General features: G+C 36.9%; 1 protein-coding gene across 4 annotated transcripts in view; it reads right to left on the reverse strand.

The window, feature by feature from the left end:
- RAD54B (RAD54 homolog B) overlaps positions 1-25,267 on the reverse strand; it is a 1,676,581-nt gene that overhangs the window by 475,726 nt on the left and 1,175,588 nt on the right. For all 4 annotated transcript variants that reach the window (XM_044066559.1, XM_044066560.1, XM_044066556.1 and 1 more), the window contains exon 6: positions 448-610. In XM_044066559.1, coding sequence (XP_043922494.1) covers positions 448-610 — 163 coding nt within the window. The remainder of the gene's footprint in view (positions 1-447; positions 611-25,267) is intronic.

A 25,267-nucleotide genomic window follows, 5' to 3' on the forward strand; every position in this document is an offset into this window, starting at 1 on the left:
CCTACCTATGCTCTTAGTTGCTCTGGTTTTCCATTCATTACTTTTCACTTCTTTGTAATGAATGTAAACTGACTCAGCTTTATAATTCCTTCAAAAAACATCAAGTGCATTCTCCTCTTTCCACTGTAGATGAAGCTTTTGCAAGTATTTGTGTCCTCTGTGAAGAGACATGCTTTATTTCACTCACCAAGAAATGGCATTCATAGAAAGATCAAAGTGTAAGGGATCTGTAACTGAACCCTACGACAGACATCTTCTACACCTCTCTTCCTGTGGAATGGATTCAGTGTCATGGTGTGTAGTCAGTATTTTGCCTACACTACCTATGTGAGACACTTTCGGCTAAACGTTTCATTAACCATTTGTGTAGCACTTTCCTAAACCCTCAGTGAAACAGACTTAACTTTGATGTTAGTAGATGAAACCTTCAAGCATTGCTACTCTTACCTCATGCCCATCACACACTCATAAAGAAACACAACACCCTCCCTTTGATGTGGTCGAAGATGAACAGCCACGTGAGGATCAATAACAACGTCCACCAATGGCAACCCAGCTTTATTGAAGATCCACTGGTGCTGAAGTGTTGGACGCGGCATGACCATTGCATCTGTAAGAAAAGGGGAGCAGGGGTGTTAGGCAGTCTTATTGCAAACACAAAAATCTTGATCAAGTAATTCAGATCTATAAATTACGATGAGGGTATTCAGTATTGAGTACCAATGTCACAGAAGTGTAGCTATAACTATATATTTACAAACAAACTCAGCAAAAATTAGGTTATAATAACCAACTATAATGGAAGACTATTACCTAGACAGAAGGTGAGGGATCCCTGATAAGAAGCCACATCCCAATATTCTCTAAAATTACTTAAAGCAATAAATAAATGATTACTAAAGATGAAGAAAGCATCACTGTTCACCCAATGCCAAGGATCACAAAGGGGTTAATATAGTCATTGTACAGTTAGTTCTGGAACCGTAAAAAAAATCATATAACGAGACAAATACCAATGACGCTGGAACAGTATGGTCTTATATTTATACGTAAGCAAATATTTCGGAGAGTTCTTCGGGTCTATGTTCAGTCATCGAAGCTTCACATCCAAGAACCTCCAATGATCTAATACTAAACAGCAAATGTTCACTTAATCGAACGTTTATGTCAGCCAATGTTTTAACCAGGGAACATAACTAGTTGGTCCACATTTCTCTGTAACACACTGCAGTATTTCAAACCCACCTAGGTGGGGGACTGCACCCCCCACAACCCCCTTAACTATATATACCAACTCCAAGGTCACACTACAGTAGGAAAAAGGGCAAATTTCCTGATGTTGGACAACTACTTCCATGCCATTTTCCCCAATGTAGTGCGACCTTGGAGTTGGTATTTATAGTTAGGGGATGTGGGGACACAGCTACCCACATTGCTGGGTGTGGGGGGCAAAGCCCCCCACCTGGGTGGGTTTGGAATACTGTGGTGTGTGTGGCGGTGAAATGTTGGGCAACTAGTTACTTTCCCTGTGTAACACATTCGCTGAAGTAAATGTTTGATTAAGCTGACTTTCACTGTGTTGTATTTGATCATCAGAGGTTTGCAGAAGTGAACCTTCGATGAGTAAACACAGACATGACTTTTTCAAATGACCGAAAAAAAGGAGGAGGAAAAGACAATGTCATCCTTGGGAAATGTTAGAAAATGAAATATACTTACATTTCTATACATGTATGTTTGTGTAATTAGTGCTTTAACTACAGTGAAATAAATAAAATAAGATAGGTTAGCATTGATAACCCACCAGTTACAGTCATACTTACAACAAAAACAAGCAATGATAGTAATATCCAAGCCTTTCAACCATATATTCATGTTTGCACTGTAATTACATACATTTCTTTGGCTTTATCTCCCATCAATCAGTCCTTGTATCATTACTAGATGTTACTGTATAATTACAATTCTGCAATTACTGTCTCAACTTTTTTTTACTGTACTTTATCCCATGTTGTGCATGAAAAAGATCCAGCAGGATCACTGCTCTGCTTTACTCCAGATAACAAATTAAAAATAAATAATCACAAATAAACCAATTGTGAATGATGTTAACTACAGTGATGCTGAAGATACAGCTACAAATTCAACTAAAACTTTACCCCTCCATCCCCTTCAAACACCCACAGAAATACCTTACTAAAAGGATACAAGGTCTAAACAATATGTCCTACATGGACCACCTCAAACCCAGTCACTATACTATCCTATAGACTGCTGAGAGGTGAGCAGTGTCTGAACTACAAGGCATCCGCCAACTGAATACTGATGGACCTAATGCACAACAGCAAGTCAAATGTCATCAGAACTACTTGGGACAGGATCTAAACCTCTTCTGCAACATCAACAGAACGGTTTAGAAGGACAAGTAGATTTCACAAAGGATACTGCTTCTTAGGAACAGACTCCCAATCCATGTAAAACAAAGCTCAAAGTCCATATTTAAGTGCAACTTGGATCAATGGATGGGTAACAGAAGTTTACCCCAGGAATGTCCCCTGTACTAATGGACAAAGGCAGCTCTTAAATGCTTCATTGTATTCACTGGTCCCCTCAAATTATCTATGGTATGATCCCAGGTATTGTCACTAGGTGTAATATATAATTACTGACCATGGAATGGGTAAGGCTAATCTAACACTAACTTGGATAAATTAATTTAAGCACTAAAATGGAAATTGGATGGGCTTAAAATGGCAGGCAAGGGCTGCTAGCATAGTACTTACCTGTAAAGACCACATATCACACATCACTCAAACTGTTTGCAATTCTTAAGGGAAAAAAAAAACTTAAATCTAGAAAGAAGCTTAAGTGTTGAAAGTAATTATCTGATCAAACTGATTTACTCCTGATAAGACAGTGAACTTTTCTTAGTTCACTTGTTTGTGTAGGACCTATATCTAAAGATTAATGCCTGCTATTCTGACAAACCACACAGTGGGGGAAAAATTAAAATCATCGAACAAATGAAGCAAACATTAAAAATAGTATTTTTGCAAGGTGACATTCCTCCATGCACCTTCCATCCTCTGCAACTATAGATGTGCCAAGCTTCAGCTCATGCAAGAATGACAAAGGACTAAATCCCATACCTGCCTATCTTCTGATATCATCAAAGTACCCTTCAAGCCATCCCCACATACTGTAAGTGAATCAAATGCGTCATCTGCCATTCACTTACATAAACATCAGCATTAAAACCAAAGCAATAACCCCATTCCAATGAAATCTATCTCAACTGTGTGTGTGTGTATATAAAAACATATCCATCCATTGGAAGATGCATATAAACAAACACATATGTATAGAATTGGTCAATCTTGAAAATAAGACTATCATTTTAAAGAACTTTAGTGCTCTAAGTTATACTCAGTGAAGGGGATACTGATACAGTCACATGGATAGGGAAGCTCCAGTTTGAGACAAACATTAATTCTTTTGATTGTTGAACTATTGTTTGAAAAAACACAAAAGGCTGAAAGATCAAAATTCAAAGAATGGACTCGTGCTCTTTTACTGCAGAGACAGAGCTCACTTTTACTCATATGTCAGCCTTATACTCCAATGTAATATGGGAACACTTAGTATGAGGCATATGAGGAATCTAGCATATTGCAGGAAAAGGGACCCCACAGGAAGCTAACATAGTTTGAGTACTTGTCATACAAAATCGTGAATTTAACAAATTCAGTCTCTCAGAATTTTATCTATTGAACACTGCTTAAGGAAGTAGGTTCTCCTTGCAAACAAATGCTCTAGTGTCCCAGTGTCTTAACATTATAACATGTACGTGTGTGTGTGTGCGCGGCGCGTGCAAGCTCATGTACATTTATATAATATATGATGTCAGGATACAAAGTATGTTTTTTATATACATATACACACACGCGCACAAACACACACACACACACACACATATACATATATATATATATATATATATATATATATATATATATATAAAACACGAACAAACCCCAAGCAGGAGAAACCACTCAACGATATTAAAAACCAAATGAATATGCAGTTCCTCCAACACAGCATGAAACATTAAAGCAAAAAATTGCACAATGTAAGATATTCAACCAAGTTTTAATTAATTTCCATAAAAGCAAATAAAACAAGTAGAAGGATCAACACTTTCGGACAAGATAAAGTGTCCTTCCTCAAATCCATAAATGTCTTTTTCATTCCATTTGTTATAGGTTTTAAAAATCAGCCAATCATCTCTTAGTTTTTGAGGAGACAGAGCTGGTCTCAGCGGCAGGCAGATGTTAAGTCCAGGAAGTGTGTCTGCTTGTAATAAACCAATCCATCTTATTTCAGCCTGCTCGGTATGCAACATTATATCACCTCCTCAAACTCTCGTTAATGACTTCTAGTACAGAAAATACAAACGTATGGGACCCATTAATTGCAATATGTATGTATAATGGATTTTTACTGTCCTTAAGGCGTATCCCTTATATGTTTTGAAATTCTCTCCTTGAAATGATGATTTGTCTTGCCCACATAGGATGTACAGGACTGACAGCAAGCAACATAAACTACATTTTTTGTTCTGCAGTCAACATCATAGGTTCTTGAGTAATAGCATCTCCCTGTTTTAGGATCTTCGATACATTTCTTATATAAGTGCTTGCAACAACTGCAATTCATACAGGGAAACGTTCCCTTTTTCCTATGCATACCTGTGTTATCAGACTTTCTGCGATGGCACAGCAACTGTTTAATATTCTTTTCTGTTCTAAATGTAAAGGAAGGTTTATCCTTCACTATGCCTCTCAATGAATTATCACTATGTTGCAAATTACATCAGTATCACCAGCATATGTTAAAATAACCCTGGTCTCCTGCTATTTTACTCCTTTGCTGTGGTTTGGTTTGAGGCATCAATGTTATCCACCATAACTCTTTCAGAGTAGTAAAGTTTCCCAATGGTATCCCATAAACTATTGACTTCTCTTGTAGTCTCATGTATTTCCGATTCATTATAACCCCTCTATTTAAAATCATTTGCTTGTCTTCGTGAAGTCTGTATCTCTTGTATTTAATCTGGAGTGTCTTAACATTTGTCCTTTGACAATGTTTTCGTGAACATGCAGAGGATGCATGTTGCGTCGATCCAATAAATTGTTTCCCTTGATCTGTTTCTGATATACCGTAGTTGAAATACCTTCCTGGGAATGTAAAGCTGTTAATATATCCAGGAAATGTATTTGTTCTGTGGAGGACTGCATCGTAAACTTTAGACAATTTGTGGTCCCTTGCAAATAATGAAAAAAATTCATCGGTTCTTCACCAGAACCATGCCACAATATAAATAAGTCATCCACGAACCTTTCATAATAAGTAATGTTGGTTTGAAAAGGATTGTTATCTAGTATATGTTACATTTCCCAGTCAACTAATACTGTGCTCGCATAGCTATTGGTAGAGGGGATGCCCATGGCAACTCCCCATTTCTGCCAAAATATCATGTCATCATATATAAAAATATTATTCTCTTGGGCCAACTCTAGAAGAATGCGTAACACATCCTTGTTGACTAATAATTCTTCTTGTGTATTAGATAACATCTTCCGCACAACTTCCAATCCAGTCCCATTCACGATTACAGTAAAGAGAGTGACAATGTCTAAAGTTACCAACAAAAAGGGTGCATAATTTGTGATAGTTCGCCTGGAGTTGAACAATGTTGTGAGGAAGTGTTCAGAGTCTAAGACCCGTGGTCCTGTCGAACAAAATCTGCTGCAGATGTTTATCAATGAGTAGCAACAGAAGTTCTGTCAACCATCCCTCACTGGCCACTATAGGACGTAATGATGGATTCTCTCTGCTCTTATGAATTTTAGGCAGTTCTTTATTCCTTAGAGTATGTGGCTACATCACCATTAGACATTTATATAGCATCTCATTAATTCTTCTACTCGTATAGAATTCTTTTAAGACCACATTAACATTAGATATCATTCTATTAACTTGTAACATATTTATAACTTTATAGGTTTTTTCATCATCTAACATGTTCTTCATTCTGGTATGATAGTCTTCACGGTTCATTACGACAATCGCAACTCCCTTTTGTCAGTTGCTGATATAACAAGGGTGGACATTCCCTGTAATTCCTTTAAAGCTAAAAATTCAAATTGTGTTAGCATTTATGCTTTTTATTTAGCGTTTTTACAATCTCCTGTTGGCAAACTCTTAGAAAATGGTCAATCAATGGACTATTTTGTGGTACAAAGTCACTTGGCCACCAGAGTAAACTTTGCCCTTTTCCCAAGTATAGTACCATCTCGGAGTTGGAATATTTAGTTAAAGGTTTGTAGGGGGTGAAGCCCCCCATTTACATAGGTGTAATTTGCTTTTGTTGTTTTGTGTTGTGGTGGCCAAATGGCTAGTTTCCCTGTTAAAATTATCAGTGGTTCGTTGCTTCGGTTTTATTTATTTATTTATTTATATTTGTTGACCGGGAGTGTCCGACTGGACGTAGGTCCATTTTCAGCGGAGGCCCGGGGAGAAAAGCTCCACAGTTAAAATAAACAGACAGTAGTTACATTGGATTACATAGCGATTAACAATTTACATAGCAATTACTTACTACATATTTACAGATGAAAAACATAGTACATCAGTAGACAACTAGAATCTTTATCTGTGAAGTACATAACAGACATTAACAAATGTTACAATAAGAAGTTCCTGCTGTATAATAAGTACTAGGCTTATGAGCATCTGAGCTTGCTATAATCAAGGTAGTTAGTGGAGTGGAAAGAAAGGTAGTGGTTGGATGGGGTGGGTGATGATAGAGTGGGAGTTGCAAGGGCATAGCCAGCATGTTTTTAGGTGCGCTTTTAGTAAAGTTTTGAAGTGGGTGCATGATGGTATGGAGGTAATTGTGGGTGGGAGTGAGTTCCATAATTTGGCTATGGCGCAAGAGAATAGTGCTTCACCAGCAGAGTTATTGGCTATTAGTGATCTGCAAGTGATTTTTGTTGCTGGATCTTAGTGGTCTGGTGGTGCGATAGGGTTGGAGTAGATTCTGGAGAGATGGGACATTTAGTGGATGGTTTACTAGTTTGTGGGCGAATGAGAGTTGATACCATTGAAGGAGGTGAGGGAGTTCAAGCCAGCCCAGTTCAGCAAGTGAGAGACAGTGGTGACTACGGTAGGATGCCCCTGTGGCGAATTTGGCGATTTTGTTGTAGCAGGTCTCTGGCTTGTTTAGATCGCATTGCCTTAGTTTGGTATATATATTGGAGAGGCATAAAGTAGGGTGGAAATAAGGTGGGAATTTGCTATTGAAATCTTTGCTGCTTTGGTGAGAAGATGCTTATTTCTGCATAACGCTCCTAGTTTTTTGTGGACTTTTTTTAGGGTCATGGATATGTGAATGTCAAATTTTAGTTTATTATCTATTTCCACTCCTAGCAATTTGGTGTGTTCAGTTGGGTATATAGTGGTGTTGTCTTTTGCTGTGATGTTAAAGTGAGAGTTTTTTGAGTATGTTTGGTGGGTTGGAAGATGAGTAGTTTAGTTTTGTTTGGGTTGAGTATTAATTGGGCATCGGATAACCAAGTTTCAACAGAGGAAAAGGCTTCCTGTGTGACTTTTTGCAGTTTGGGTAGGGACTGAGCTGAGCAGATGATAGTCGAGTCATCTGCGTATTGTATGAGTGTGCCATGTTTGGTGGCAGAGGCTAGATTATTGGTGAAAACAGAGAAGAGTAGGGGTCCAAGGATGGATCCTTGGGGAACCCCTATGGAGACAGGTAGTTGGGGAGATATGTCATTCTGCCATACAACGGATTGTTGGCGGTCAGACAGGTAATTCAGAAACCAGTTGGTGACTGATTGTGTGAAGGATAGGTTATTGAGGACAGAGATAAGTTGTTTGTGTGGGACCATGTCAAATGCTTTAGATAGGTCTAGGAAATTAGCAGAGGAGAGATAGCCATTGTTTTTATGCTGAAGCATGGTGTTAGTAAAGTTTTAGTTTTAAGGTTTACAAATGTTTCAGTGGAGTTGTCTCGTTTTTTTTTGGATTTTGGGCACGTGTAATTTTGGTTAATGGCAGTACACACACACACACACACACACACCATTTATATATATATATATATATATATATATATATATATATATATATATATACATATATATACATATACACACACATATACATACACACACACACACACACACACACACAAGTCCCCTTCAGAGTATTGAAATTTCAGAACATCAAACCTCTGATCATCGAAGTTCAGAGGATTGAAGTTTTGTGATATCGAACTAAAAAAAAAAACTAAATCATGATAACTTTTTCACGTTTTTGCAGGGGAACAAGCCCCCCCCCCACCCCCCAGACCAACTGCTACTAAAATATACCAGCTCCAAGACTGCACTGCGGTGAGGAGAATGGCACAGCACGGGAAATTTACCATTCTCTTCACTGTTGTGGGATCTCACCATTCTCTTCACTGTTGTGTCATCTCACCATTCTCTTCACTGTTGTCATCTCACCATTCTCTTCACTGTTGTGTGATCTCACCATTCTCTTCACTGTTGTGTGATCTCACCATTCTCTTCACTGTTGTGTGATCTCACCATTCTCTTCACTGTTGTGTGATCTCACCATTCTCTTCACTGTTGTGTGATCTCACCATTCTCTTCACTGTTGTGTGATCTTCACCATTCTCTTCACTGTTGTGTCATCTCACCATTCTCTTCACTGTTGTGTCATCTCACCATTCTCTTCACTGTTGTGTCATCTCACCATTCTCTTCACTGTTGTGTCATCTCACCATTCTCTTCACTGTTGTGTCATCTCACCATTCTCTTCACTGTTGTGTCATCTCACCATTCTCTTCACTGTTGTGTCATCTCACCATTCTCTTCACTGTTGTGTCATCTCACCATTCTCTTCACTGTTGTGTCATCTCACCATTCTCTTCACTGTTGTGTCATCTCACCATTCTCTTCACTGTTGTGCGATCTCACCATTCTCTTCACTGCTGTGTCATCTCACCATTCTCTTCACTGTTGTGTCATCTCACCATTCTCTTCACTGTTGTGAGATCTCACCATTCTCTTCACTGTTGTGTCATCTCACCATTCTCTTCACTGTTGTGTCATCTCACCATTCTCTTCACTGTTGTGTCATCTCACCATTCTCTTCACTGTTGTGTCATCTCACCATTCTCTTCACTGTTGTGTCATCTCACCATTCTCTTCACTGTTGTGTCATCTCACCATTCTCTTCACTGTTGTGTCATCTCACCATTCTCTTCACTGTTGTGTCATCTTACCATTCTCTTCACTGTTGTGTCATCTTACCATTCTCTTCACTGCAGTGTGATCGCAGAGTTGGTATATTTAAGCTGCAGCGGGGTGGGGGGGGGTGCAAAAACTTACGAGCAGAGGTTTTATGTTTTTTAATTTAATCTTTCATGTTTGATGTTGCAGAACATCGCTCATCTTGTCCTCAATGATGTGTGGTTTGATGTTCTGCATCTTCAAGCATTTGAAGTGTGTGTATATGTAAGAAGTGAGGGGTACAGCAATACTGCCACCCCTTACATACTTCACCTATGAGCTGTCGCTGACTGGACACAGAGGGGACAGGGAGAAAAAATGTGAAACCATCTTGAGGCATCCCTGACGGCTGCCTATGTGATGGCCCTCTCAGCTGACCCTCTGTACACTGATGGCACTATGAATAAGCAGAGTGGCTAAAAGGGAGGAAAACAGAAGCAAAAAGAAAGTAGGCAAATAAACAAACACAGGTGCACAAAAGCCTTAGGAAAATACATTTTCTATGTAAACTAAGCCTGTATGGGAATTTAATGGACAACACTAAGTGAAGAGTAATCTTAAGGATGCAGAAAAGTACAGAAAAAGATGCTCATTTTTACAAATGACTGGACAAAAGGACACAAGTGATTATTAGGCAACCTTATCATGTCCTTCTAACATTACCTGAGATCTTGTTGAAATCATCAACAAGAAAACCTACAGTTAGGGAAAAGGTCAACACTACACGCTCGTCTTTAACCTAATTCTAACACTCCTCACACTGTTTAATAGCAGAAAGAGGAATGAAGCCACAGGAGTGAGGGGTTTTAAGAAATAGTTTATGGTTTGCACCAAGGTCAACGTCTCTTAGGGTGTTTAATAAAGAAGGTGTAACGTGTAGTGGTTTAGAAATGTATAACATCACACTGTCTCTATAAAAGTTGTAATTTCCATTCCATTGGTACAGCTGATTTCCCAAAGCATGAATTCTGAAGAATTTTAACAACTACGTGCTCTCGGTAAATATTAAACAAAATATGAGACACATGTCTACCCAGTTAGTACCAACCAGAGCATATACAGGTGGTGGCAGCTTGTTATTAATGGCTAAACAATCAGCAAGCATTTCTTCTAAATGAAAAGTAGCCTTTATAAATTTAGTGAGCATGCTGTACTTCTCTAGGACTTTCAAAAAAGTATAACTGGAACCTGCTGAAATCAAAGAGAGTCACCAACAGAGGTTTACTATCATCATTCCAGTCAACATGTGATCTACTGAAACTACAGGTCTAAGTCATTAGTAACTCATGAAAACCACGACATTCTTAATACTGCGCAACACCATACATATACACACACATGCATAAATATATGCGTGTGTGTATGTTTATATATATATATATATATATATATATATATATATATATATATATATATAGTTATTTAGGCATTGTTTTACGATAGTACCCCCTCTCCGATGTGCAGCAGCAAGGTCCGCCCAAACCCCCCCCAACAGGCTGCTCGGATGAATAAACATGAAGACGGTGAGGAAGTCCGTATGAATATTAATTCATTATTACTGGCATGCGGTAAACATTCAACTTTTTGTTAGGGCAATATTTACAATCTCTACTTATTTATGCATCCTTTAACCCCTATTAATTTGTCTACAGTTATTGTGCAGAAACTGTTGAGAGGTATAACCTCAAACTGCTGTTTAAATCCAAACTGAGCGTTACCCCTCTTAGAACTGGTGACTACTGTAGAGAAGGTAATGAATGTCATGTAATAAACGAGGATAGTAATTAAAATTTTTTAAATGCGAATATAAACTTCATACAGTAAGCTATAGTAATCCACATCTCTTCTGCAACTGTGTACTTGTAGTTGTAACTGTGAACAAACTGTAATGTAAATTTGAAGGATAGACAGAAATGCAAAGAGTATCTGATTTTAGTTAAATTAATCAATGGCTAAGTAATGTAACATAAAACAATAATTTAGAATATTAGTTTCAGTCAGTTAGTAACTGACACACACCACCTAATTGTAATTATACATCAACATTTACACATTAACAAATAGATATACTGAGTCAGGTCCATTTAGATCGGGACATTTTAAGATGAATTTTACTCTATGGACATCCCAATATAATTAGATAGACATGACAAGACTACATCAATAGGAATAGTTAGATATACATTTATACTTTTCTAACACCTTATAAAGTCAGTGACATATTTAGCAATGCATTTAGTAATAAATAGCAAGTGCTCATCCAAACACTAGGGGGCAATACGCTTTGAACATATTGTGAACAGTAAATTGTGTGTTTGATCTTGGTTTTGGTTTTATCTGTTACTTATTCTCCAAGGAGATAAAAAACAAGATGTTATGTTCTGTTATTATGATTATCCATAAGGATTTATGTTCTGCCTCAATTAAGATATGCGACATCCGTATGTCTACATTGGTTAGTAGATCAGACAATGAATCAGGTAGATAAGGTATTCTCTATATTAAATGATTTCATTATTTGTTTACCAGTCTTTAGAGCTGATTTTTTATTAATTTATGATTCATGGCATTTCATATACTGTTTAGGGAATATTACATATAATGTTCATACACGTCGCTAAAAATGCTGTTGATTTCCATGAGATGAATTTTTAGAAATGAGTTTTTATGGGGAAAGAAGTTTAAGATGAAGCTAACTAAGTCCGTCTGAAAATGACAACACAGATTTTTTGAAACTAGTTAGAAACAATTACAAAGAGTGTATATAAATTTAAATATAACATTTTTAAACTATTAATATAGACATGACTTTTTATAAGAGAACTGTTAACAATATGCTCAGTTTTTAGTATTTATATTATTGTTTGATATTTATTATTAATATTAACATAATGAATGGATTTTAATGGTGTTTTTAATGTCAATGAAGCTTTGAATCAATTTGAACAGTTTTTGAATACACTACTTACTGCATCTTTTACTAACTGTGATGAATTTTCTTGTTATCCTAATTGAAAAATAGATTAATGATTGATTACTCAATTAAGCAACAGGATATTCAATTTAGATGAGGGTATATAACAGTTGATTCTTGATACAGTAACTTATATCTGAAGAAGCGTGCTAGTTGCATGCGAAAGCGCTCATTCCTGCTGTATTGTTTTGTCAAATAAAAGACACGTTTGGAAATATTCCATGTTCTCGTGGTGTGTCCTACAGGTTATCATCTGAGAGACTTTCAAAAAAGTATAACTGGAACCTGCTGAAATCAAAGAGAGTCACCAACAGAGGTTTACTATCATCATTCCAGTCAACATGTGATCTACTGAAACTACAGGTCTAAGTCATTAGTAACTCATGAAAACCACGACATTCTTAATACTGCGCAACACCATACATATACACACACATACATAAATATATGCGTGTGTGTATGTTTATATATATATATATATATATATATATATATATATATATATATATAGTTATTTAGGCATTGTTTTACGATAGTACCCCCTCTCCGATGTGCAGCAGCAAGGTCCGCCCAAACCCCCCCCAACAGGCTGCTCGGATGAATAAACATGAAGACGGTGAGGAAGTCCGTATGAATATTAATTCATTATTACTGGCATGCGGTAAACATTCAACTTTTTGTTAGGGCAATATTTACAATCTCTACTTATTTATGCATCCTTTAACCCCTATTAATTTGTCTACAGTTATTGTGCAGAAACTGTTGAGAGGTATAACCTCAAACTGCTGTTTAAATCCAAACTGAGCGTTACCCCTCTTAGAACTGGTGACTACTGTAGAGAAGGTAATGAATGTCATGTAATAAACGAGGATAGTAATTAAAATTTTTTAAATGCGAATATAAACTTCATACAGTAAGCTATAGTAATCCACATCTCTTCTGCAACTGTGTACTTGTAGTTGTAACTGTGAACAAACTGTAATGCAGATGTCGAAGTATAGTACTTGCTGTAAAGAAAATGCGATTTTTGGTACTGACGCTCTTCAATGTATACATAACTCACAAGTTACATGCACAGGTGGTGACTTCTGCAAGTAAGAAACAGCACCCCCGTGTATATAAATACAAATATACCAACTCCGAGAACAAACTACTTTGAAGAAGCAGGTAAACTACATTAGACAATGAATATTCGTGCTGTCACAGGCAAATCTGCATGACATGTCAATCATGCATCACTTGCACGCTACATTACAGCCATTAGGCATGTCGATCACTATGTCCACGCCCATTCCTGTCCGAAACAGCTGGGGGATACTGTTGTAAAACATTGCTGTTATTTATTTTTTTATAGGTGTCTAGTTGGAAGGACCACACTCACATTTTCTATATATTCCTACTCTGAGGTTACACAAACTCGGAAAAGTAAAAAGGTGGAAAGCAAATATAAAACTCACATTCTCCCACATCTGTGACTCCTTTGAAGCAGAAACAAAGTACATAGTCTGACACACCCAGTTCTGATGCACTGAAATACTGACTAGAGGTAAACCAGTCATGTCCCTGTTTCAACATTCCTAGATTTGCCAAAGCAAGAGCAACAAACCCTATCAACACTCAGCAAGGCCGTTTATCAGATTTATCAAGATAATTTACACTTGAGTGGCTGTTTTCTTTACAGTTTATGTACACAGTATGAAGCCAGACAGGAAACAGAAAGAATAAATGAGTACAGCTCTCAGTCTAAAACCTAAAACAGCACACAAAATGTATAGCTCATGGGTTATACTTTGGGTGTGCTGTGAGTCGTTGGATACTTTATATTGTTGACGTGGTTTGTTTTTCATCTTGGTTTGTTTTAGTATGCTGTGTTTAGGCCCACAGGGACTGTTAGAACACAGACTCCACATTAGAAGACTATTGATAAACCCAGCCACGAATCCAATCCATCCATCTATCTATAACTCTCTTTTTCCCATTTTCACTCATGGGGTTGAGGTGTCACATCAGGAGTGCCCATCATCTACAGCCAATGTTTTACACCGACTGGTGACTAGCCCTGTTGCAGCTGTTCTTCCATACTACACACATTCCTACAGCCAGTTTAGTGTGTCCAATCTACCTTATGCATGTCTTTGGAATGTGGGAGAAAACTGGACACCTAGAGGAAATCCATGTGAACACAGGGAGGACAAGCAGACTCTGCACAGAAAGTATCCCATCCAAGAATCGAATCAGAGAACCTTTTCAAGTGAGGCAATGATCCTAACCACTGCACCACTAGGCCAGACACGAACCTAATGTATTTTTTAATTATACAAGACAGAAGCAAAAGCACAGATATACGGCTAAAGCAAGTACCTGTTCCATATATATATATATATATATATATATATATATATATATATATATATATATATATAGAGAGAGAGAAAAAGATCAAACCAGTCTTGGACTAAGCGAGGACTGTTTTGAGGGATACTAAGCATTTCCTGAATGATCTTTATGAATTTGTCAGTAAAAATGAAACTTCTGAAAATTGCCTTTTAGTCCCTCTTAACGTGGTATCCTTATTCACTGTAATACCACATTTTGAAGGTATAGAATTAACTCCTTTTAGTCCCTCTTAACGTGGTATCCTTATTCACTGTAATACCACATTTTGAAGGTATAGAATTGACTCCTTTTAGTCCCTCTTAACGTGGCATCCTTATTCACTGTAATACCACATTTTGAAGGTACAGAATTGACTCCTTTTAGTCCCTCTTAACGTGGCATCCTTATTCACTGTAATACCACATTTTGAAGGTACAGAATTGACTCCTTTTAGTCCCTCTTAACGTGGCATCCTTATTCACTGTAATACCACATTTTGAAGGTATAGAATTGACTCCTTTTAGTCCCTCTTAACGTGGTATCCTTATTCACTGTAATACCACATTTTGAAGGTATAGAATTGACTAGAGAATGTTTAAGAATGCACAGTACTTATGAATATACAAAGATAGACTTGATATGTTTGTTTTTAGAACTAGTACTTGAGAATAATGTCTTTTTGTTTGAAGATTCTTTGTTCCTACAAATAACAGGCGTAGCTATGGGCATGCCATTTGCCAATAGCTACACCAATGTTGTTCTTGCACAGTGGGAATCAGATGTGCTGGGCATTAATGAGTTTAATCCATGCTTACAATTTTATAGAAGGTTTGTTTATGACTGTTTTTTGATCTGGGAAGGGACCCCGGACTGACTGATTAAGTTTGTGGAATATTTACATTCAACCACCACATATTTAAGATTCACCCATCACTCTTTGAGAGACCCTACAGATTTTCTAGATGTTCAGGTCTCCAGATATTTCAACTCTGGATTTGAGACAGGTATGTATAGAAAGCCCTGCAGGAAGAATGCTGTGCTGCAAAGGGACAGTATGAATCCTGGATCTATTTATAAGAATGCCCTGAGGGTTCAGGGTATGCGTATATCCAGACTGAATAGTTCTGAAATAGGATTCCAACGAGATCTACAAACTCTTGGACATGAATTTTTTGAGAGAGGATACAGCAAAAGAGAAGTGAGGAGTATGTGTAGTGAGACTCTAAACTTCAGGAACAATAGGGCATGTCCCTATTTCTCTGTTTTGAATGAGGGAGGGATAAATAACTATTTAGTCTATAGAGAACCATGAGCTAAACTTCCAACTGTTTCATTGTCACTTCACTATACTAGTGATGTTAAGACGATCTGTGACACTATTAGAATGAATTGGCCTATTTTCCAAACTGATGAAAGTATCAAAGATCTAGTGGGAGACCAACCTTCTTTTCACTTTAAGAATAGGAAATCTTTAAAATGGCAGCTGTATTATAAGAACATTAAACACAGAGTTCTATTACTATTAAAGGAAACAAGATGCAGCCCTGTCATAAGTGTAATTATTGCACAAATATTAATACCTTGGATCTTTTTATGCATTCGCTAACAGACACTGAATTTAAGTTCAGGGTCCAAGCTGATTGTACGACAGTAGATGTTACCTATACTGTTATCTGGTTGAAATGTGTAAGTTTTTATATAGGAAAGACCAACCGCTCTCTTGCGGAGCGCATTAGAGAGCATCTGTATTGTATACGGAAAAAGGATTTTAGGAACTCCCTAGCCAAACATATTAATGAACGGTGAGAAGATCACTCTTTTATATTTAGGGTTATTAAAAGTGTTTGGATAAGTGAACGTAAGGGTGACTTCAGGAATTACACTGAAGAACGTGAATTACATTGGACCATTACTCTGCAGGCTGATAAATATCCAGGATTAAAAGGCAGGGTTTCATTAAATTCTACCTTAAAAAGGAGAGGCCTTTTTAAGTCATTTTAATATTTTATTGGCAGGCTGTTGTGATTAGTCTATCTGAATGCTGCAGTGATGTTGGTTGGAAGCATTAAGGATGGTTTTACTATTTAAATGTATCTTTTAGTTTTTTTAATATGGTCTGATGAAGCACTGTTTTAGAGTGTGAAAGTGCTTACCGTATTTGTAATAAAAGTACTTGCATTAGCAGTGTATCTGTGCTTTTGCTTTTGTCTTATGTGAATATTAATTCTGGCTTTATCGCAAAGTTCATTCCTTGAGGTTTACTTATTTTAACGTACTTTTAATTATACCCAGACTGGTACAACTTCTGATAGTCATGACAAGTGTTAGGTCAGGGATTTCCATTGTAAAGTAGACATTAGACAGGCTAAAAAGTAAAAAATCAGACCTAGAAATTATGTTTCATTCATGCATGCATCTCTGAAAAGCAGAAAGTAAGAATAACCTTGCTGGCGAAGCATGAGATAACAGTTCCCAAGGGAATGCCAATGACATTCTGTTCTTTTTCTCAAGGGAAGAATCAAGAACATGTTAGACAATGAAAAGGTCAGGCACCTGCGAAGCTACAAAACAAAACGTGTAGCCTGAGAACCAAGGTTGGGGGGTGTGGAAGTGGTCTATAGAGGAAAATCACTGAGCTGAAAAGATATATGTGGTGTTCAGGATAGCAAGTTAGTCAAGTCTGACGCAAGACTTGTTCAGATGAAGTTATTATATTTGTGCTTATAGTTATGTTATATGCGTATTTCCAGTTATACTGATTTGAATATAATGCTGTGACATTTATACTTGCTCTTTTACTGAATGATATACACTAAAATAAACTTTTGAAGAATATGAAAACTGATTTTTTTTTTATAGGAAGTATGTCCCATATCTTGGCAACTGCCTGGAATGCAAAGCTAGTTGTTTTTAAAGTTAAGCTTTTTGACAGCTGCATGTCACAATATTATTCACTAATATTCTGTTATTATACACCATTTAAAGCCCTACCCTACCCGCGGTGGTGGTGCTGCGATAGCGTTGTCGCCTCACAGTAAGACGCTGTCCGGTTTGATTCTCAGCTAGAGCGTCTTCTGCGTGGAGACATGCTTTAATGGGCGTACCTTCGTTGAAGGTTGTGTGTCAGGGCTGGTAACTCGGCAAGTAAAAGTCAACTACCAATCATTAGCGGACCGGAGTTCTGCTGTGGCGACCCCTAACCGGGAAAAGCCGAAAGACATGACGACGATACACCATTTAAAGCCCTAATGGCATCTGTAACCATTCATCAGCAAGTGCTTTGAAGGCTAAAGGTAACTCGCCTCTAATAAAAAGTGGAATTATAGAATACAGACCCAAAAACTGGAGCTTTTCGTAATAGGACATGTTTAGGCTTTCGCTTTCGTGTTAGGACACGAATAAACGAATCTTCGTGGGTTCTGTTCAAGCTGCTTTATTACATACAAGCACATTACTGTTGTTGACCACAAACTGTAACGTAAGTAACTTATATACAATTAATGACTATGATCATGCATGCTCACTCCTTAGCTGCACCTTCAAAATGGCACTAAGGTTGTGCACATGTGCAGGTTACATATGTGCACGTACAGCCTCGGATGCTTCTTAAAGATGCAAGCACACACAGTTTACACTCTGATCTACAGGACATGTTTAGGCAGGCCGGATTCTTTTAGAAAATTATCTTAAAAATTCTTCCTTCGGTCAGTAATAAGCCTCCCTTGGAATATGACCAGAACATTGAATTATGTTCTCCTATTGGCCTAATATATGCAAGATACATATTTGTTAATAAACCAGATCATCTGAAGGCTGTGCATCTGAACAAGAGACTGAACTTTCAGGGCTCTGGATCTGACAAACCTAGCATTGTCTCTAATATGCGTACTGCTATCTATTAGAATTCCCGCATCTTTAAATCTGCTTACAGTACTGATGTTAAGGTTATGAACTGTAATAACATTACTGATCTTTACAGGACCAAAACATGACACAACCTTTGTTACAATTTAGATAAAAATCATTATCAAGTCATGTACTAAAGAGAAATAGACAGCAAATGAGATTATAATTATTTACTTATGTTACGATGGACCCAGTTTTAATATCAGCTTATTTAGATAACCAGCTATTGTTTGATGAAACAAGCCCCCCTCCCAAAAAAAAATATATATATATATATATATATGAATGAAACAAACCCCAGCAGCAAACGAATGAAGTAGAAACGTAAAACATCCCTTGTGCAGAGGAAAAGGAGACAATCCAAAAAACGAAATCCACAGAGGCAGTATAAAAACAGCTGATTTATTTGTAAGCGATTTTGCAATAAAAATTGCTTCATCAGACAACCATCACTAGACCAAAAACTATTTAAATAGTGGCATATACACATTGCATCCAATCATTTCTCTAAAAAAGCCCTCCAAAACTAACCAATTAACCCTTAAAGGAGTAATACATTGAAAGCAAAAAGCAACATAGCAATAAAACCATAAGCTTATAATTACATCCACATTACATTTCCTTCCTAAAATATACATATTATAAGTTAAACGTTTCCCTTATATATATACACACATATACGTACATACATATATGTATCCTTTCAATTTCACAAATATTGATTAGTTTATAAGTGGAATGGTCCAACAACATCATACATACAGCATTGCAATAATAATCTGTATCAAGGACCACTATAGGTCCTCCTTTATCCGCTGGACGAATAACAATGTCCTTATTTTCACGTAAATCATAAAATGCTTGTTGCTTCAATGATGTCAGATTATGTCTGTATCCTGAACATTGTTGGCTCAATATGCCTTCATATAGATCTTTTTCGCATGCTTTTAAAAATATATCTACATTGGGTGGTAGATTAGGAACAAAAGTACTATTTCTCTTATAAAGTGTTTTTTGTGCAATTTGATCATTCAATAAAAGTCTTAATGCAACATTACGTGCAAAAATATGTAATTCAATCAATAACTCACTAATGTCTGTTTTAGCAGCAGGAATAAACTTAAGCCCTTTCTGTAAAAGCGACTTTTCAGCATGTGTAAGGACATACCTGGATATATTCCTTACTGTTTCTCTATTTAAATAGTAGCATATACACATTGCATCCAATCATTTCTCTAAAAAAGCCCTCGAAAACTAACCAATTAACCCTTAAAGGAGTAATACATTGAAAGCAAAAAGCAATATAGCAATAAAACCATAAGCTTATAATCAGGAGTTACCATGAGGGGGACAGAAACACAAGGACTCGCCAGTACCCACACAAACAAGAACTTTGAAGAAATTGTGGGCAATGAATTCGGAGAAACAGTAAGGAATATATCCAGGTATGTCCTTACACATGCTGAAAAGTCGCCTTTACAGAAAGGGCTTAAGTTTATTCCTGCTGCTAAAACAGACATTAGTGAGTTATTGATTGAATTACGTATTTTTGCACATAATGTTGCATTAAGACTTTTATTGAATGATCAAATTGCACAAAAAACACTTTATAAGAGAAATAGTACTTTTGTTCCTAATCTACCACCCAATGTAGATATATTTTTAAAAGCATGCGAAAAAGATCTATATGAAGGCATATTGAGCCAACAATGTTCAGGATACAGACATAATCTGACATCACTGGAGCAATAAGCATTTTATGATTTACGTGAAAATAAAGACATTGTTATTCGTCCAGCGGATAAAGGAGGACCTATAGTGGTCCTTGATACAGACTATTATTGCAATGCTGTATGTATGATGTTGTTGGACCATTCCACTTATAAACTAATCAATATTTGTGAAAATGAAAGGATGAAACAGCAGATTGACAATATGCTGAATGAAAGTATGTGTATGGGCCTTTTGGGTCAAGAATTAATTGATTTTTTTTACTGTTCAAGAACCGAAGATACCACAGTTGTATGGTTTACCTAAGATTCATAAGAATCAGCTCCTACCCCCACCATTTAGACCTATAGTGGCGGGAGCAGGGGGGCTTACTGAACCCATTTCCATCTATTTAGACCATCAGCTGAGAATAGTGTTGAATGATTGCCCTACAGTTTTGAGGGACACGGAACATTTTGCATGATTTGTATCATACTACAATGGGTTTGGGGCCATCTTCAGATTTTTAGTAACACTTGATGTTATATCTCTCTTCACGTGTATACCTAATAATGAAGGGATTTGCATGGTTAAATGTTTTCTAACAAGAAATGGTAAGTTTTCAGAACAGCATATCGATGTTTTATGCATGCTGTTGGAAATTGTGCTAGAGAACAACGTGTTTATGTTTAAAGATCATTATTACTGGCAGATAGCAGGCGTAGCAATGGGCACTAGTTGTGCTAATTCATACGCAAATTTGGTTATGGCAGAATGGGAGTATCAACATGTTCTATGCATTAATACTTCCCAGATTAGGTTTTATCTAAGGTTTGTTGATGACCTTTTCTTTTTGTGGGCAGAAGACGAACAAGACCTGGTTAACTTTTTGGGTTATTTGAATGAGACCAGTACCTTTCTTAAGTTTACCATGAACAACTCTGTAGAGACTATTGATTTTTTAGATGTCACTGTCTATAAAAAAGGAGATACATTACTAACCAAATTGCATAGGAAGGAATGCTATTGTCCTGCGTATCTACACAGGGACAGTATGCATCCAAGGCACATATTTACACAGATAGTTAATGGACAAGCCATGCGTATATCCAGATTATCATGTGAGGAAGATGATTTTGCACAGAGTCTTGAAAGATTGTCTTTAGAATTTAAAACTAGAGGATATAGTGCAACAGAAATTGCTTCGGCCCAAACACGAGTATTACATGAAAGGGCAGGTAGGGCTAACCCTTATTTTGGTAATAAGGAACAAATTCAATGAGTTAGTAGACCTGCACAAACACAAGTATCAGTAATGTTGTCTTATATAGGAGATGTGAACAGAGTAAAGGAGATGGTAAGGAACAATTGGCATATTTTGGCCACTGATGAATGAACATCTGCAATAGTAGGGGTACAACCCCGTTTTATGTATAAAAATAAGAAGAATTTACAACAGTCCTTATGCTATCCTAGACTGTATACACAAGTGTTTCATATGCCTAAAGGTACTCATAAATGTGGACATTGTGCACAGTGCCAATCTGTGGATGAATGTTTATTCTTCAAGCACCCTGAAACGGGATACCTTTGGCAATTGAGAGCAGCAGCAGATTGTCAGACTAAACATGTGGTTTATGTGGCACACTGTGTAGTATGTTTTAAGTTCTACATCGGAAAAACCAATAGACATTTACTTGAACGGATTAGGGACCATATGTATTGTACTACTAAGAAATATGATTACAGTGCATTAGCTAAGCACATTATGTTGATGGGGGAGGATCACAGATTTTTATTTCAAGTTTTATATGTATTAAGGGAGAATGGTAGGATGGAGGATAAGACAAATATGGTTGAAATGATAGAGCTGCAGTGGATTCTTAGATTGGGTGCCCATAGGGGGCACGGACTTAATGACAGTGTTCCACTTAAACCAGTTTTGAAATCCAGAAGACTACAAAAGAAAAAGAGTGTAAGTCCATGTAGGGCAGATGGGATAAAATAATGCATAGAGAAAGATTCTTTATGCATATTTTTATATATATATATATATATATATATATATATATATATATATATATATATATATATATATGTATGTATGTACATATATGTGTGTGTGTATATATAAGGGAAACTTAACTTATAATATGTATATTTTAGGAAGGAAATGTAATGTGGATGTTATTATAAGCTTATGGTTTTATTGCTATATTGCTTTTTGCTTTCAATGTATTACTCATCTAAGGGTTAGTTTTGGAGGGCTTTTTTAGAGAAATGATTGGATGCAATGTGTATATGCTACTATTTAAATAGTTTTTGGTCTAGTGATGGTTGTCTGATGAAGCACTTTTTATTGCAAAATCGCTTACAAATAAATCAACTGTTTTTATATTGCCTCTGTGGATTTCGTTTTTTTGATTGTCTCCTTTTCCTCTGCACAAGGGATTTTTTTACATATATATAAACAACAAGAGTGTTCCTAAGTCAGAACTTTGGAGGTACACCTTATAATATAATGTGGCACACGGTCAAAAGCTTTTGCCAGGTGCAAAAACATAACACACCCTCCCTCATCTAAAGTTTTGCTAAAAGGTTCATAAAAGTTTACAAAGCTGATAAAGGTAGGCCTTATTTTCTTGAAACCATGTTGACTGATGCCAGTATAGAACCCAAAGCTATTGCTGTTTTTAAAGTATAAACAGTAGACATCTCTTGTAGCATTTTCCAAATAAAGATGAACCAATTGGCTGATAGCTGTTTACTGAATCATGACTGCCACCCTTATCAACAGATAATGCATTAGCTAACCTCTATGAATTTGGGGCAATGTCATATTATAGCTTATGATTAAACAGCAATGTAAAAGGAGCCTTAAGGTTGTTACATATGTTGAAAATAAATGTTCCAAGGATACTCTCAGGGTCCACACGGCCATGTGAGTTAATCTTCTTTAAATTATGCTGCAACCTTTTCTTTCATAATTAATGGACATACAGGTCTGATCTTAACATCCAATGCAAAATCTTCATAGTTAGTATGTGAGGGGACAACTAATTTAGAATAATAAGAAAGTAATAAAGTGACTACATCCTTGGGGTCACTTACAGCCTGTCCTTGATGCAATTATTCAGTAACATGAATATGTCAGACCTTAACACTCTTACATAATTGTAAAACACTTACTGGTAGCATCTCCTTTAACCAAGATTTCTTCATATTTACCGTAGCTGATCTTATAGCTAGCCTTAATTTTCTACACACTTAAGAGGACTTAGAATGCTTAGTTCTACATCTTCTATACAATTCAATTTTTTACATTTAACAACCCTTTCTAATTTAGAATTCTATCAAAGAGGAGGAACAACTTTAATGTCCATCTTCCTGGATTTCTTACAACTATCTAGTAGATTTCCACTTTGATTCAAGCTTTTCCTAACATTGTGAAATGTCAGCTGTATAGAGTTCTTCCCAAAATGTTTTATCCAAGTCAATACCGATGTGAACAGAGTCAATTCTGGAATGGTCACAACAAGTGATTATATTATTTATTTATTTATTTATTCCAGTTTGGTGACCACTGGGCTCAAGAGCCCGTTTTCAGTGGAGGCCCGGGAGAAAAGCTCCACAAAAAGTTACATCACATATTGAATTACCACAATACAAAGTTACATAACATACTGAAATAACAAAGAAAAATCATTTGCATTAAAGTCAATATGTAGTCTTACAAAACACAGCAGGTAGAATAGCAGACGAATAGGTATCATTCACTAAGTAACTAAGATATTAAAGAAAAATTATCCAGGAAGGATGAGAGGCATAGAGCATGAGGCTGAGTGCAGATACTGGTTAATTAATAGTCTAGGTCTATGAGAGAGGTTAGGAAGGTAAGGAGGTTAGCTATGAGAGTAGGAAGAGGGGAGCTTGGGAGGTATGGGGTGAAGAGTGCAGTTACATTTTCTGTGAAGAAACAGGTAGGAGTGAAGTTGTCTTTTGAAGGTGTGTAGGTTGTCACAGGTCCTCAATGTAGAGGGCAGGGCATTACATTTTTTAGCCAGGGCAAAGGAGAGTAAAAGCTGACCAACTGGGCGCTTAGGTTTGTGGATGGAAATAAGGTTTTGGTGAGTGGATCTAAGGGGTCTGGGGGGGCTATATGGTTGGAGGATATTAGATAATGCGGGGCAGCTGGTGGGTTGAAATAGTAATTTGTGGGCTGTGACAATTTGGAGGAAGTCTAGTTGATTGGGGAGTTCAAGCCAGTTTAAAGTTTGTAGGGAGGAGCAGTGATGAGAGAAGGAGTTTGCTTTTGTGGCGAATCTGGAGATTTTATTGTAGCATACTTCTAGTTTGGAGGTAAGGGTGGAAGATAGATTAGTAAGCAGAGGAGCGCCATATAGAAGAGATGGGAGGAGATATGTAGTGGCCAAGGTATGCCTAGTAGAGGGAGAGAGGAAGTGATTATTCCTGTACAGCAGGCCTAGTTTTATGTGGGTTTTCTTGATGTTAAGTTGGATATGGGTATTGAATTTTAAGTGTTCATCGATGGTGACCCCCAAGAGTTTGGCAGAGGGAACAATGTCAATGATAGAGTTGTTAAGGCTGGTAATTTGAAAAGAGTTTTTATCAATGGGAGTGGATTTAGCGGGAGTGAATATGAGGATATTACATGCAATTTTGGAAAGGTCACAACAAGTGATTATGATATTACATGCAATTTTGGAAAGGTCACAACAAGTGATTATGATATTACAAGGATGCACTTTGTTTAGGATAAAAAACAATAAAGGCAAATGATCTGAATTACCTAAAGGCAACACTGGCCTGATGTTTATAACCCAGTAACGAAAATGTATTTTGTTTCTAAAATTCAGTTAACTAGGTCAGATTGTCAAGGGTCATGAAATCCAAGATTTCACCC

This window comes from Protopterus annectens, chromosome 3.part1, assembly GCF_019279795.1.
Source record: "Protopterus annectens isolate FY-2018-M chromosome 3.part1, PAN1.0, whole genome shotgun sequence".
NCBI lineage: Eukaryota > Metazoa > Chordata > Ceratodontiformes > Protopteridae > Protopterus > Protopterus annectens.